General features: G+C 38.2%; 1 protein-coding gene across 2 annotated transcripts in view; it reads right to left on the reverse strand.

Annotated features, from left to right (window-relative positions):
• The window catches only part of LOC120532737 (DDRGK domain-containing protein 1), a 73,716-nt gene that overhangs the window by 19,167 nt on the left and 38,944 nt on the right, over window positions 1–15,605 (reverse strand). For both annotated transcript variants that reach the window (XM_039759065.1, XM_039759066.1), the window contains exons 4-6: window positions 12,319–12,420; window positions 12,113–12,235; window positions 11,572–11,610 (exon numbers count right to left, since the gene is read on the reverse strand). In XM_039759065.1, the coding sequence (XP_039614999.1) occupies window positions 11,572–11,610; window positions 12,113–12,235; window positions 12,319–12,420 (264 nt within the window). The remainder of the gene's footprint in view (window positions 1–11,571; window positions 11,611–12,112; window positions 12,236–12,318; window positions 12,421–15,605) is intronic.

Genomic DNA, 15,605 nt, shown 5'->3' on the forward strand with positions numbered 1-15,605 from the left:
TACATTTTTGTTTTTTAAATATATGGTCACAATTTGACATGTGTAGTGGCTTTGCCCAGACAGCTATGCCACTGTTTGAACAGGCAGGCATAAGCCGGACTCACATGCGCCACCTTTCAACTGCTCATTGCTGACTACTGAGGACCTCGTTTGCCAACATAGGCATCTTTCTGGAGTGTAAAAGGAAAATACTACAGACACAATAAACAAATTGAAATACTCTCTCTCAAGCTAAACCTGAAACAGTGAACTAACCTGTAGCTGAAAGGGTACAGAGTATTTCTATATTTGTTTAAAGACTGATGACATTCAAGTAAGGGTTGCTTGGTCAGGACAAATTATAGTATTCGTAGATCCACACATTCTGTAAATCCACTTCTCCAGGGCAGGGGGCAGCTGGAATCTATCCTAGAAAGCAAAAGGTGCAGGTAGGAACAAATCCAAGATAAAGCATGTGCACACACAAACGTCAGAGGACAATGTAGCATCACCAATTCACCTAACCTGCATATCTTTGGACCGTGGCAGGAAACAGGAGTAAATCCATGCCAACCCACGTACATTTTCCATATAAAGAGTGCCAGGACACTACGCCTAGACTCTTTACTACGAGGCAACAACGCTACCACTGCATCACCATGTGCCCAACAGTTGATTAACATTAAATTAACTGTGGTCTTACTAAAAAAACCTTTATTTGAAACTTCTTTTATTAACAAAGTGGGGGTAGCCATAACCCCTGGACACTCCTCAAATCCCACCAAATATCAATAATACCACAAGTATTAAAAGTTTTGTTTTCTGTGCTTTCTTGTGGAACACAGCAAAATTTAAATCATGATTAGGTCATAAATATTCAGAAAGGACTTCTTTTGTTTTTTTTTTTTGTTTTTTTTTTAAAAAGCCACGCATGGTTACTAGAGGGAAGAGACAGGGAGTTCCTAAAAGCACATGCACATAGTTTTGAGTTGATTTGAGATTGGTAAAGGAACTTGGTGTGTAACCTAGTGTTCATATAGTTACATAACCAAATTTTTTGAGTGTATATCATTTTTACCTTTATAACATAAGCAAAATATTAGTATGGAATTTAAGCAAAGCTTTATACATGAAGTCCCTAGAGAGAGCAATCCACTCTTTTCTGAAAGAGAACCATGACCAGGTGCCAATTTTAATCCCAACCACTTCAAATCGGCAGCAAATTTCTCAAATGTTGTGCTAAAGTTCGCAATCAGATGGAGACAACAAGGATAAATCTGCATAAAACAATATGCATAATGTTACCCCAACTGGACACAATTACATCCTTGGCTATGCATTGATATCTTTTTCGTGAAAACCACAGGCAAGAGTGATGACAAGAAACAGCCTTGAGAGAGTCCAACGCCCACAGTGAACAAATTCGACTTAATGCCAAGTACTCAGACACACCTCTTACTGAACTTATAAGGGGAACATCTTGCATGCAAGAGTGGCCCTATTACCTGCAGTATCTCTCACAACACATGCCAATCTCGATCGTGTTCCCTTAAATCATGCTTCTTAGACTCTGTCATTTCAAGGCACCTCCTGTCCACTTTGACTACCACAAAGTCACAATCAGGAATTAAACTTTATTGTGTCTTCACGCCTACCCTTAAGTCACCAAAGCCATGCTTATCAATCAGAAAAAAGCCAAACTGACCAATGAGATTACTTTAAGAGACCGGAGACACACACATGCACACACAGACAGTAGCGTTTTAATACATAGTACAGGGGGGTCCAACTCCAAACCTGGAGGGCTACCGTGCCTGCAAGTTTTCTATTCTGCCAGTTTCTACTGTTAACTTAATTATTTTCTCATCATTTTATTAGCAGAGCTTTTCTTAGACTCAGTTCTCTGAATTACTTTTCTTTTTTTATTATAAATGTCAGCCAAAAAAAAACAGTATTGGATTACCAAAAAAAAAATTATCCGATGTGATGAGGAACATAAAGGATTTACAACAAAATGAATCTAGCTGCGAAAAAGTAGACCTAATTATCAAAAATCAGCTCCTCAGCCTGAGAATGGAATATACAAGGTTAAGCGACAAACTTTTATCCTTCCAGAGTAACTAAGATACACGGAAAATGTTACAAAAGGATTTTGATTCTAAAAATCATTTTTAATACATATTTGGGATGTACAATGAATTGGGTTATAGAAGTACTGTATGCCAAAATAAAAGCCTCAGCCAGCAATTTGACTTTTCCGGTAACCAATTCAGGGATTACAGAACAAAAGATGACATTTATCCAGAAGACAGTATTTCTCAGATTTCCACTCAAAGTAAAAGTTTTGCAAGCTCAGTGGCTAATTCAGTTAAAGACTCCCAAATTTCCGCAAAATCTAAAAGTCGCGCAAGTTCAGCGGCTACTTCAATTAGTGCCATCAGATCTCAAGAGGCAGCACACGCTGTGCTGTTGGCTAGAGCAGAGAATCAAAGAAAGCAACAGGCTCTAGATATTAAGGAAGCACAGTTGAAAGCACAGTTAAAGGCTAAAAGAAAACAACTGGTTTTGGAAGCAGCTATGGTAGAATCCGAAGTAAAACTGAGAGCTCTTAAAGGACGCAACCGCAGTCCAAGTAAACCAAATCCTGGTAATGTGCCTCAGAGATTAGATGTGAAATTTGAAAAGCCACCAGATGCAAGTAGTTGCAACTTTCCGGATATAAATGAAAGCAAAAACAATCCTCAGTAAACCCCTTTATGAGCAATAAAATAAAGCACCTGCACCTTTTCAACAACAGCATTATGAATAGGGTTATGATCAACTGAAAGAACAGCAAAACAAGGCACAACCGCCTAATGTACCCCATAGAAAGGTTCTGATATTTGATGGTGACCTATTGACTTATATGAACTTTATAAGAGCATTTGATCGAGCTATCGATCAGGTGGTGATAGATCGTGGAGACAAATTAGAGTATTTAGTACAATTTACCAAAGACGAGCCTAGAAACATTGCACAGAACTGTGTATATTTGTCACCAGAAAAGGGGTACAGAATCTTAGAGAAATGATCGAGACTTTTTATGGAAACCATGTACAAATAGGAGATGTCTATATGAAGAAAATCAGGAAGTGGCCACGGAAATGAATTCGATTAACAATTTATATATCCGTACTATGTCATTAAATCTTCCCCAAGAGCTATGAGAGCTCTGACAGAATAAAGCAGCAAAGATCAAAAGTAAAGAAGAAAGAAGACCAGGGGCCTCATGCATAACGGCATGCATAGAACTCACACTATAACATGACATAAGCACAAAAGCCGAAATGTGCTTACGCACAGAAAAATCCAAATGCAGGAATCTGTGCGTTTGCCAACTTCCGCATTCTTCCGCTACATAAACCCCAGTCAGTGTGAAAAGTAACGCTCGTGCACGCGCCTGCTGTCCCGCTCCAACTCCTCCCAGAATTATGCCTCTTTGAATATGCAAATCAATATAAATATCCCTGAAGCTCAGCGTTCTGTGAAAAGACAATGACAAAAGCAAGAGGGAAAATGGAAGAATTTCAGCGAATACCAAGTGGAGGCAAGGAAAAACGTACAATTTATTGGCTTAAACAGTGGTATAAACAACAAAAGGAAGCTGATAGAGTGACATAGCATGCCGGAGAAACTCAAAAGCTCAAGTTAACAAAGTCGCACAGTGCCCCAAATAAAAAAAGAAGATGTCAGATATCAAAGTCACCGTGAAAAGGCGAGTCGTAGCCCACTGTCTGAGTGTCATATGAAAGCTTATTAGGGTACAGAGAAAGAAAAAGGTACACAGTGGGGAAAAAGCCCGAAATGTCAACTTCAATCTCGAGATTTCCACTTTAATCACGTAGTTTATTTTGTCATTAAAGTAGAACATCACAAACTTCATCTTAAAATTGTTTAATTAACTAGTTTCTCAAATCACATTGTAAAAAAAGTAGCACGTTAAATGCTTTGTTTTGTAGGTGTTCTTCTATGTGCTCTATTTGTGTGAATCACCGGTGCTTCTTTTTCTACCTCCGTCAGGACACAGAATCCATTATATTTGTGATATTACAGGTCTCTGAATAACTAAAATACTGAGATGTATATGTGATATTTTCATGATGATGGGAGTTAAAGCACGTTATTAATCATGGAACAGGGTGGCCCAGTGATTGTGTACGACCTTCGATGAAATAATTTATTGCAGCAGTATTCAGGGGTGGCTCTAGGCTCGTGGCGACCCTGGGCAGAGGAGGAATCGGTGGCTCCTTCGCCCACCAATGTCAATATGGTGTCTTAGGCACGGCAGATGGCCACGTCTGCTGCAGACACTGCATAGCCGCCTCGTGCTCATGACACAAGCGTTTAACTTTTGCTGAAATTTGCTGCTGCGTTTTTAGCTGTGTTGTCATTTTCTCTTTCTGTTTTGTATTCAATATATATTGGTGTGGCAGCCCCTGGGATTTGGCGGCCCTGTGCAGGTGCACAGTTTGCACATGCCTAAGGCCGTCCCCTGCAGTACTTCAAACATACTAACCTCCAATTCCTGTCCTTCCTTTTCTTTCTCCAAGTAACCGATCGCCACACAATCAGCTCTGTAAAGGATGTTAAGCAATCTTTAAGCTTGTAACGCCGATTCTTCAAAACTTTTAAGGAACACTGAAATATCTTCGTAGTACATGTTTAATTATTCTATCCTTCACGCCAGTCCCAGTTAAGCATACAGTGCGAGACAGGAACAATCGTGAGCGGAGTGCCAGATCCTTGATAGCATAGCAACACTGTGTCCTTAAATTATTAATAATATAGATTATATAAATGAAGTTAAAGTTTTATCTGTATAATATAATAAACATATTTTGCTGCATTTCATCTTAAAAATGATATCGTCATCATATGTAAATACACTCTTTATAAAGTGGCTCAGGTTGTGCAATATTATAACTGTACTGCAAGTTTACAGTGAGGTAACTGTACTAATAAGTACTAACAGTTCTACAAGGAGCAGTTGATGGGCTGATTGAGTGTGTTTAGAGCTCTTGGGATGAAACTGTTTCTGAAGTAAAAGGCCCGTACAGGAAAGGTTTAAAGCGTTTGTCTTATTAGAAGCAGTTCAAATAGGAAGCATGGCTGAGGCAGCGTGTGCTTGATGCTGTATACCGATAATTCTCTTTCCGATCAGCTTCTCCGAGTGGTGCAGTGAGAGTAATATGGAAAAAGATGATTCGCTGTGGCAACCCCTAACGGGAGCAGCTGAAAGAAGAAAAAGAAAGTGCAGTGAGAGTTACAACGCTAAAGCAGCTATGGTATTTAGAATAGTTTGACCATTCCGTGGACCATTATATATTTACTGGTTAATTACAATCAGATGCATTAAACTAATAAACAATATGTGGTTAATTTCAGTGTATGTATAAAGCCGCGTCAGGAAAAGAAAGGATAACCACACAGGAACAGTAGCACTGCTTTGACGCTGGGTGCCACCAGTCTGCAAAACCGAGTGGAGAACTTGCATACGACAAGGTATGAGGTACCGTGGAAACGTGCGTGTCTTTATGCCAAGTTTAGGTTTTATACATCGCGATCTGAACGTGAAAACATTCTTAAGCAACATTTCTGTGCGTACACACCATTTATACAGGAGGCCCCTGGTCTTGCTGATTTATATGGATTTCTAGAAGGGCGGCTTATAGCTTCCTTGGATCCATTGTACGGTGCCTCCTACCAAAGTCATTCCTTCAAAAAGGAAAAAGAAAAGACTGATCATGAAAAGTATCCTGTGAATGGCAGAATGAGAAAGGGCAATTTTGCCTCAAATTTTGCTGTTACCGTAGAAAAGGGAAATAAAACAGAGACAGATAATTGTATACACTGTAACCACTGTCCTTTTTGCGATAAAAAACATGATCTTAATGAATGCAGTGCATTTCAGAAATTAACTTACGAAAGTAAAATTGACTTTTTAAAATCTAAAGGCTTATGCTTTAAATGCCTTAAACAGGGTCATCTTAGTAAACACTGTAAAGATTAAATGTAAAATATGCTATTATTTTCATCCAGTCATTTTACATATGAACAAAGAAAAGAGCTCTGACCATAAAGCTACTCCTCATAAAGATGAGAATGCTAAATTGAAACAGAAAAGCACTTCTTCTGCGAATGTTCCCATAATACCAACAGAGACTTGTATGGCAACCAGGGCCGGAAACCATGGTGTCCTAGCTGTAGTTCCAGTCAAGGTCAAATCTAAAACGAGTGAAAAATGTGTAGAAATATGTGCTTTATTAGACTCATGCAGCAAAGCCACATTTTGCACAGAAAGTTTAAAACAGCAATTAAACCTCTCAGGAAGAAAGTCTCACATATGTCTTGGCACTATAGAAAGAGACAAAGAAAATACACAAAGGTTATTAAAATGTAAAGTCTTAACCGATTTGCAAGTCTGTGGGCTAGAAGATAACACATTTTATCACTTACCAGAAGTACATACAGTGGACATTATACCTGGGTATAAAGAGAAAATTCCTACTCCAGAAAATATGATGAAATGGCCTTATCTTAAAGATGTGCATCTACCCCAAATAAATGCAGAAGTAGGTTTGTTAATAGGTACAGACTCTCGTAAAGTCATGGAGCCAAAGTAAATCATACAAAGTGAAGGCGACGGATATTTCGCAGTGAGAACAGTTCTGGCATGGAATGTTAACGATCCAAGAAAGGAGTCTGACGAAGAAAGACTGCAAAGATGTTCAGTCAACATTGTGACAATAATGGAGACAGAACAAATGCTACTCCAGCAATACAGTGCAGACTTTCCAGAACGCAGTTGCAAGGAAAAAGAATAAATGTCACAGGAGGACATTAAATTCATGTGCATAGCTTCAAATACTGCGAGACTAGTAAATGGACACTATTGCATTAATTTGCCTTTTAAAGATTAAACACTTAAAAGATCCAAACAATCATTGTGCTGCAGAACAATGTGCTATTGGACTTAAATGGAAACTTAAAACATATCCAACACTCCATGAGGATTACAAAAGATGACATTTTAGACAAAGGATATGCCATCAAGGTACCCACTGAAAAGTTAACCCTTGAAAAAGAGAGAGTGTGGTACATACCTCATCATGGAGTATATCATCCAAAGAAAAATAAGATTAGAGTGGTTTTTGACTGTACAGCCACTTATCAAGGCTTTTCTCTAAATGAACAGTTGCTGAAAGGACCTGATTTAACTAATACACTCATTGGAGTTCTTACAAGATTCAGAGAGGAGCCAATTGCTCTAATGGCAGACATTAAATCAATGTTTTATCAAGTGAAAGTTCCAGATGAAGACACAGATCTTCTTCGTTTTCTGTGGTGGCCTGAAGGTAATTTAAACAATGGACTAGAGGAATACAAGTGCATCTTTTTGGTGCTACTTCATCAACAAGTTGTGCCTCTTATGCCTTAAGAAGAACAGCAGAGGATGCAAGAGGCACAGCTCTAGAGGAAGCAGTTGACACTGTGCTGCACAACTTCTATGTTGATGACTTGTTAAAGTCAGTTGCTACAGAACAACAAGCCATAAAATTGGCCAAAGATCTTCAAACCCTGTGCTTAAAGGGAGGATTTTATCTTACAAAATGGATAAGCAATAGCAGAACAGTCTTGTTGTATATACCTGAAGAAGACAGGGCAATTGATCAAAATAACTTGGACTTAAGCCATGACTTGTTACCAGTTGAAAGAGCCTTAGGTGTTCAAAGGTGCACAAAGACTGACAGTTTCAAGTTTTAGGTAAAGCTGCAAGATAAGGTATTCTGTCAGTGGTCAGTTCAATATATGACCCACTTAGACTTTTAGCACCAGTCATACTGCCTGCCAAGCTTACTCTAAGAGAACTGTGTAAAGAGAAATATGCATGGGATCAAGAAGTCAAGGTTAAGTATGTCCGGCAATGAAAAAAATGGATGGACGATTTGAAGCTACTTGTGGATTACAATGTAAACACGTGCATAAACCGCCTGTGTTTGGTCACATAATGTCTGCACAAATGCATCATTTTGGAGATGCTTCAGAAAACGGGTATGGCACAGTTTCCTACCTCCTCCTGACTAATAAAGAAATTAAGAGACACTGTTCATTTATTATGGGGAAATCAAGAGTTGCACCACTAAAACCTGTCAATATACCAAGGTTAGAATTAACAGTAGCAGTTGTAGCAGTCAAAATGGACAAAATGTTAAAACAAAAGCAACAGATTCCCCAGCAAGAATCAATCTTTTGGACTGACAGCACCACAGTACTAATGTACATTGCAAATGAAAGTGCACGCTATAAAACTTTTGTTGCCAACAGAGTGATAAGAGAGCACAGACAACCCTTGCAATGGAGGTACGCCGCATCTGCGCACAATCCTGCAGATCAGGCATCAAGAGGTTCAACAATAGAAAGCTTCATCAAAAGTAAGACTTGGATACAAAGCCCACATTTCCTGCTACAGCCAAAGCATGAATGGCCTAAGAGACCGGATGAAGTGGACCTGTGTATTAACGATGATCCGGAAATCAAAAAGTGTGTAGTGAATTTTACAAATGTGGAAGAAAAAAATCGAACCAGTAAAAAGACTTGTAGAGTACTATTCAGAATGGTACAAATTAAAGAAAGCAATAGCTTGGGTTCCTTAGATACAAAGAAGTGCTACTGCATTTAAAAGAAGAGAGAAAGGCAATTCAATATACAGACAATTAATCTGGACAAAGCCCAGAGAAACAAAAAACACTAATCACAAAACATATGAAGAAATACAAATCGACAATGAGACTAAAGCCATTGTCTCTAGATGATCTGACTAAAGCAGAAGACAAACTTATTCGCCGCAGTCAACTATAAGCATACCCAGAAGAATTAAAAGCCTTACGTAAAAACCAGCATATAAAGAAGGGTAGTAAAATCAAACTGGATTCAGTTCTACAAGAAGGAATATTAAGATTTGGAGGGAGACTCAGCAAATCTGCTATGCCAAAAGAAGCCAAGCACCCTGCAATTGTTCATAAAAGCTCATATAACGCTACACTCCTAATCAGACACCTTCACCAAGAACATACACTGTAGACGTAATTACTTGTTAGCAGAGCTACGTCAGAAATACTGGAGATACCTCAAGCAAACACAGCTATCAGAAAAATATTTTCAAAGTGCACTATGTGCAGAAGATACAATGTGAAAGCAGATGAGCAACAAATGGCAGATTTGCCAGAAGATCGACTAGCACCCAACCAACCACCTTTCACTAATGTTGGAGTCGATTATTTTGGTCCCTTTCTAGTCAAGAGGACGAAGCCTGGTCAAAAGGTACGGAGTAATCTTCACCTGTTTAACAACCAGGGCTGCGCACATCGACATTGCATACAGCTTAGACACCGATTCCTGTATCCAAGTCATACTCCGATTTATGTGTAAAAGAGGTCAAGTTAAAATCATGCACTCAGACAATTGAACAAATTTTGTTGGAACCGAAAGAGAGCTGAGAGAAGCTACAAAAAATTTGGAACATGAAAAAAATCAGTAACACTATGATGTGAAAGGAAATCAAATGGATTTTCAATCCACCATCGGCCTCTCATCAAGGTGGAGTATGGGAAGATTTTAAATTCAACACTAAACCAACAAATACTCAATGATCAAAATCTCCGTACAATGATGTGTGCAGTGGAGTCAATACTCAATAACAGACCCGTTACAAAAACATCAAATGATCCAAATGATTTAAAACCACTAAAACCCAATCACTTGCTGTTGATGAAGACACAACCTGAAATGCCACCTGAACTCATTTTAGAAGATGAACCATACCCACGAAAACGCTGGAAGCAAATTTTATACATGGCTGATTTGTTTTGAAAAAGATGGACTAAAGAGTACTTGCCAATACTTCAAGGACGACAAAAATGGTTCACGCCAAAAAGAAACTTAGAAATTGGTGATGTAGTACTGGTGATAGATCATTCAGCTCCCCGAAATTCTTGGGTAAAGGGACGAATCGTTAAGACAATGCCAGATGCCAAAGGGGCAGTGAGAAGATTTTGTGTGCAAACCAAAACCAGCACACTGGACAGACCTATGAACAAACTGTGCCTGATTTAGGAAGGACCAAACAACTGAAATGATTAACTTGTCATTTTGCACGCTTAAATTTTAGTAATGCTTGTGTTTTTACAGAAGAATTTAAGTTTTAAGTTTCTTAAAGTTCGGTTTAAATTCAGTAAAGTAGTGAAGGCACTTAGTAAGTAATGTTAAAGTAATTAATTTCTGCCCTAGCATAAACAATTAGGGGCCAGATGTGTAAGAGCCATTTTCCTAGGTATATATGACTCATGCATATTTTTCTAAGATGACAATGCATAACCTATGGGAGGATCCTAAAACCCCCGTAAGTAGAATTATATTGGTATATCTTGCCATTTCTAATAGTTTAGACTAAACATTATTCTTTAGTTAGTGACAGCCTTGCCATGTGTAAGGTATAGAGGGCATACGGTTTTAAACCATGCTCGTGCCAGCGCCTTTGAGCGTGTGAACTCGTAAAGATAACGCGCTTATATAAGCACGAAGCCGTACACTTAAGGCGTATAGAAGAAGAAATTAATAACTTTTAAGTATCGAATTAACTAAAGTTTCTCAAGAAAATCTAAGTTTAGAGAAGAAATATTTTTCCCTTTTTTTGCCTTTTATTCTATGTGTGCAACTACTTTTTTTCTTTTATCTTGTGTTGATTATTTGCTTTTAACTTTCACTAAATATTTTTAAAATGAACTTTTGAACTGAGACATTTTTTTCGGCACACGTTTTACCGTGCTCGACTTCGCCTTATACTTCGGCTACACATGGAAATGTTCACTATATGAACACTTGCATTTTGAATGATTTTACAAGAACAAATTAGATATGCATAGTGGACCCTAGGGGAATACAGTACTACATATCATCTGTTTAAAACTCTTAAAGGACATACTGTTGGGGTTTTCTTAACCTTCTTAGCATTAAACCCGAGTGTGACTCAGACTCGCAATTTTACACAATTACAGGTAAAGCCATATCAGGCTTGGGTGACGTGTAATAACCTGCTTCATATAGTGTTAAACCTGAATAACTCTCAGGATAGTTTTCTGCTGCAATCAAGTTGATGACATAGCATTGTGCTCTAAAAAAATCTTAAATATTTCTAAGTGGTCTGCCACTTTATTGAACTGTATGGTAAATTAATAATATTCATGACTGGGGCAGAGCCTCCAACGAAAAAACTCAATGACAAACAAAGAGCCATAACGAACATAAATTAAACCATTGCTTGAATCAAGCAATTTTGTTGATGATGTGATTTAGACATTAACATGGAAAGTGAAACTAATGCATGATCCAGCACTAAAATAATTGTGATCAAGTGCAAGCCCTTTAAACACTGTTCGCAATGCGGCACCTGTCTATTTTTATTTTCCCTGACACAAACTTTATCAATTTTCCTTAAAACAAATTTAGAAACACTCATCTAGCAGTTAAACTTAAAACAAAAAATGACTGACTCACCTTGATATAATCCACAAATTCCTGCAGGAGATTGAGAGACTAGAAACAAAAGAGGCAAGCAACATTAGTACAGTACAAGAGAGAGGTTAGGAGCACGCACTGATACAGTGCACTGCTGCACCCACCACATGACAAACCAACTCAGGATCCAGATGAGGACCTGAGTGCAGCAATGCAACGGGTGATACCTCAGCACCACGCTAGTTCAGGTGGAGTGGAACAGTGTCAGTTTTTTTTATAGTGGCTGGAGTGCCAATCCTGCCACCAACCCCCAAGTTTTTCCCTGCAGGTTGGAGGGCCTACATGCAGGGATGGATGCAGGTTAACGTCATACCCAGGTCTGACCAAGTGCAGGTTAAGGGCCTTGCTCAAGGGCACAACAGAGCAGAGACCCTTTTGGCATTTTTTATGGGATTCGAACCGGCAACCTTCCGATTGCCAGTGCAGATCCCTAGCCTCAGAGCTACCACTCCGCACAGTACAAGGATACATGCTTATTCTACACATGCAAATAAGACATCCAGAATAAAGCCTACAGTACCTGCTCCTCTGTCATAGCCTCCACCATACCCTCCTCTTCCACTGAGAATTGATCTCGAAGCTTTAGATACTCTTCATATTCTTTGCGTTCTACTTCTTCTTTTGCTTTGCGTTCATCTTCTTCCTTCCAAAGCATTTAAAAGAATAGGCCAAATGTCTTAATGCATTAAATCAGCTTTGCAGGCTCCTTACAGAGTAGCTACCTACCCTACGTTGCTCCTCTACGCGCTCCTTTTCTTCTTTTATCCTTCGTTCCTCTTCTTTCTTTTCATCAGCCCGTTTACGTTCCTCACGCTCTTCTAACTCCGCCTTAACAAGGAAAAAAAAAATGAAATCTAAACATTAGATCTTCATCATATTTTCTAAAAAACAAAAAGCCAGACATTGGTAATAAGACTTATAAATAATTTTATATCAGCCATGCGGCCTCTTTTTATCCCTTTGGGTCAACTACAGTAAAGAGCTAAAATTAACCTGGATTGTACATCCTTCACCAAAACACAAAAAGTCACACTTTCTTTGATTCTTCAAATACCATGTACAAGTGTTATTTACATAATGCTATGTGATATAAGAAAACAATCATACTCTGTATCACATTTGCGCACTTTACCAATCACCTTTTCATGTTTTTACATACTCCACAACAAAATATTCAGGCTGCAGTTTCTTTTGTTAAAAGAAGTAGATGGTACAGCATACAAAATGGGTATTTAATCAAGGTAGTCAAAGAAACAAATTTTTTTTTTTTCATCTCACTGGCAACTTTCAGAGTGCTCTAGGTAAACCCATAAAGGATAATGATTTTGTTTCTTTAACTGTAAATATTGATCAACTGCTATATTACTATATTCTTTCAAACCTACTCTCTTTCTTAGATTTGCATTTCATCTCTCTTCTGACTATTTAGCCCAGTCTTTTACATTACAGAATCTTAATGTACATCCAATTGACATACAGCTAACCTGTGGACTCCTAAAATTTTCCATTCTAGCTTCAATTAAGTATAAATGATGTTACATTTGGTAAGTATATCTATCATACAGTGGTGTGAAAAACTATTTGCCCCCTTCCTGATTTCTTATTCTTTTGCATGTTTGTCACACAATATGTTTCTGATCATCAAACACATTTAACCATTAGTCAAATATAACACAAGTAAACACAAAATGCAGTTTTTAAATGATGGTTTTTAATATTTAGGGAGAAAAAAAAAATCCAAACCTACATGGCCCTGTGTGAAAAAGTAATTGCCCCCTGAACCTAATAACTGGTTGGGCCACCCTTAGCAGCAATAACTGCAATCAAGCGTTTGCGATAACTTGCAATGAGTCTTTTACAGCGCTCTGGAGGAATTTTGGCCCACTCATCTTTGCAGAATTGTTGTAATTCAGATTTATTTGAGGGGTTTCTAGCATGAACCGCCTTTTTAAGGTCATGCCATAGCATCTCAATTGGATTCAGGTCAGGACTTTGACTAGGCCACTCCAAAGTCTTCATTTTGTTTTTCTTCAGCCATTCAGAGGTGGATTTGCTGGTGTGTTTTGGGTCATTGTCCTGTTTCAGCACCCAAGATCGCTTCAGCTTGAGTTGACGAACAGATGGCCGGACATTCTCCTTCAGGATTTTTTGGTAGACAGTAGAATTCATGGTTCCATCTATCACAGCAAGCCTTCCAGGTCCTGAAGCAGCAAAACAACCCCAGACCATCACAATACTACCACCATATTTTACTGTTGGTATGATGTTCTTTTTCTGAAATCCTGTGTTCCTTTTACACAAGATGTAACGGGACATTTGCCTTCCAAAAAGTTCAACTTTTGTCTCATCAGTCCACAAGGTATTTTCCCAAAAGTCTTGGCAATCATTGAGATGTTTCTTAGCAAAATTGAGACGAGCCCTAATGTTCTTTTGCTTAACAGTGGTTTGCGTCTTGGAAATCTGCCATGCAGGCCGTTTTTGCCCAGTCTCTTTATTATGGCGGAGTCATGAACACTGACCTTAATTGAGGCAAGTGAGGCCTGCAGTTCTTTAGACGTCGTCCTGGGGTCTTTTGTGACCTCTCGGATGAGTCGTCTCTGCGCTCTTGGGGTAATTTTGGTCGGCCGGCCACTCCTGGGAAGGTTCACCACTATTCCATGTTTTTGCCATTTGTGGATAATGGCTCTCACTGTGGTTCGCTGGAGTCCCAAAGCTTTAGAAATGGCTTTATAACCTTTACCAGACTGATAGATCTCAATTACTTCTGTTCTCATTTGTTCCTGAATTTCTTTGGATCTTGGCATGATGTCTAGCTTTTGAGGTGCTTTTGGTCTACTTCTCTGTGCCAGGCAGCTCCTATTTAAGTGATTTCTTGATTGAAACAGGTGTGGCAGTAACCAGGCCTGGTGGTGGCTACGGAAATTGAACTCAGGTGTGATACACCACAGTTAGGTTATTTTTTAACAAGGGGGCAATTACTTTTTCACACAGGGCCATGTAGGTTTGGATTTTTTTTTCCTCCCTAAATAATAAAAACCATCATTTAAAAGCTGCATTTTGTGTTTACTTGTGTTATATTTGACAAATGGTTAAATGTGTTTGATGATCAGAAACATTTTGTGTGACAAACATGCAAAAGAATAAGAAATCAGGAAGGGGGCAAAATTGTTTTTCACACCACTGTATGTATAAATCAGAGTGCAAATATGTTCTAAGCATATAAGTCATCAACTGACTCTACTTACACAAATTTCTCAATTTCTTATAAATATCCCATATAATGTCTGATATTCACTTTTGCAAGATGTAAAATCTAAATGTGATCAAGAAAGTAGTGTATCTAAAGCTACACTTTAGATTTCCATTAAAACTATTAGGAAACCTCAGCCTTTAATTAATATATCTTTCCATCTCTTTTAAAATTACTTTATCAAATTCAGGGTCAAGATGAGCCACAGCCAATCACTGTAGCATTGGGCGTCATTTATCCTTACAAGCATGTTTTCAGGAATGCAGATAGAAAACCACAGACAAGGAAAAAACCTATATACATGTGAGAAAAGCATACTAACACTGTCTGTGCAAAGGTCCAGTATTTGCAATCCAGTACCCTGAAACTATACCACTGAATATAACAATATTTAAAAATAATTACCACTAAAATAAAAAAGGGAGGCCTCTTGGAAAAAAAGAGTGAGAAAATATACCAAACAGTCATTAAGAGAATGACAAGGTCTATTACGAACAATTTCTGAATGTTATTGGAAGGATAACAGCTTTAAATAACAAGAAAGGTTTTTTAGGATTACAAGGGAGATACTATTTTTTTTCTGCTGCACCTAGTCTACTTTTTCCAAGGTTTAGCCTATATAATTTCTCAGTTCAGGTAAAGTTCATTTTCCACATATTTTCCTTTTCATAAGGAATAACCTAGTTTTTCTCTTTTTGTAGAAAAAAAGACCCACCAAAATCTGACATCTCTACAATGAACGTTTCATTAAAATCTTTTAAAA

The sequence above is a fragment of the Polypterus senegalus genome, chromosome 7 (genome assembly GCF_016835505.1).
Source record: "Polypterus senegalus isolate Bchr_013 chromosome 7, ASM1683550v1, whole genome shotgun sequence".
Lineage (NCBI taxonomy): Eukaryota > Metazoa > Chordata > Cladistia > Polypteriformes > Polypteridae > Polypterus > Polypterus senegalus.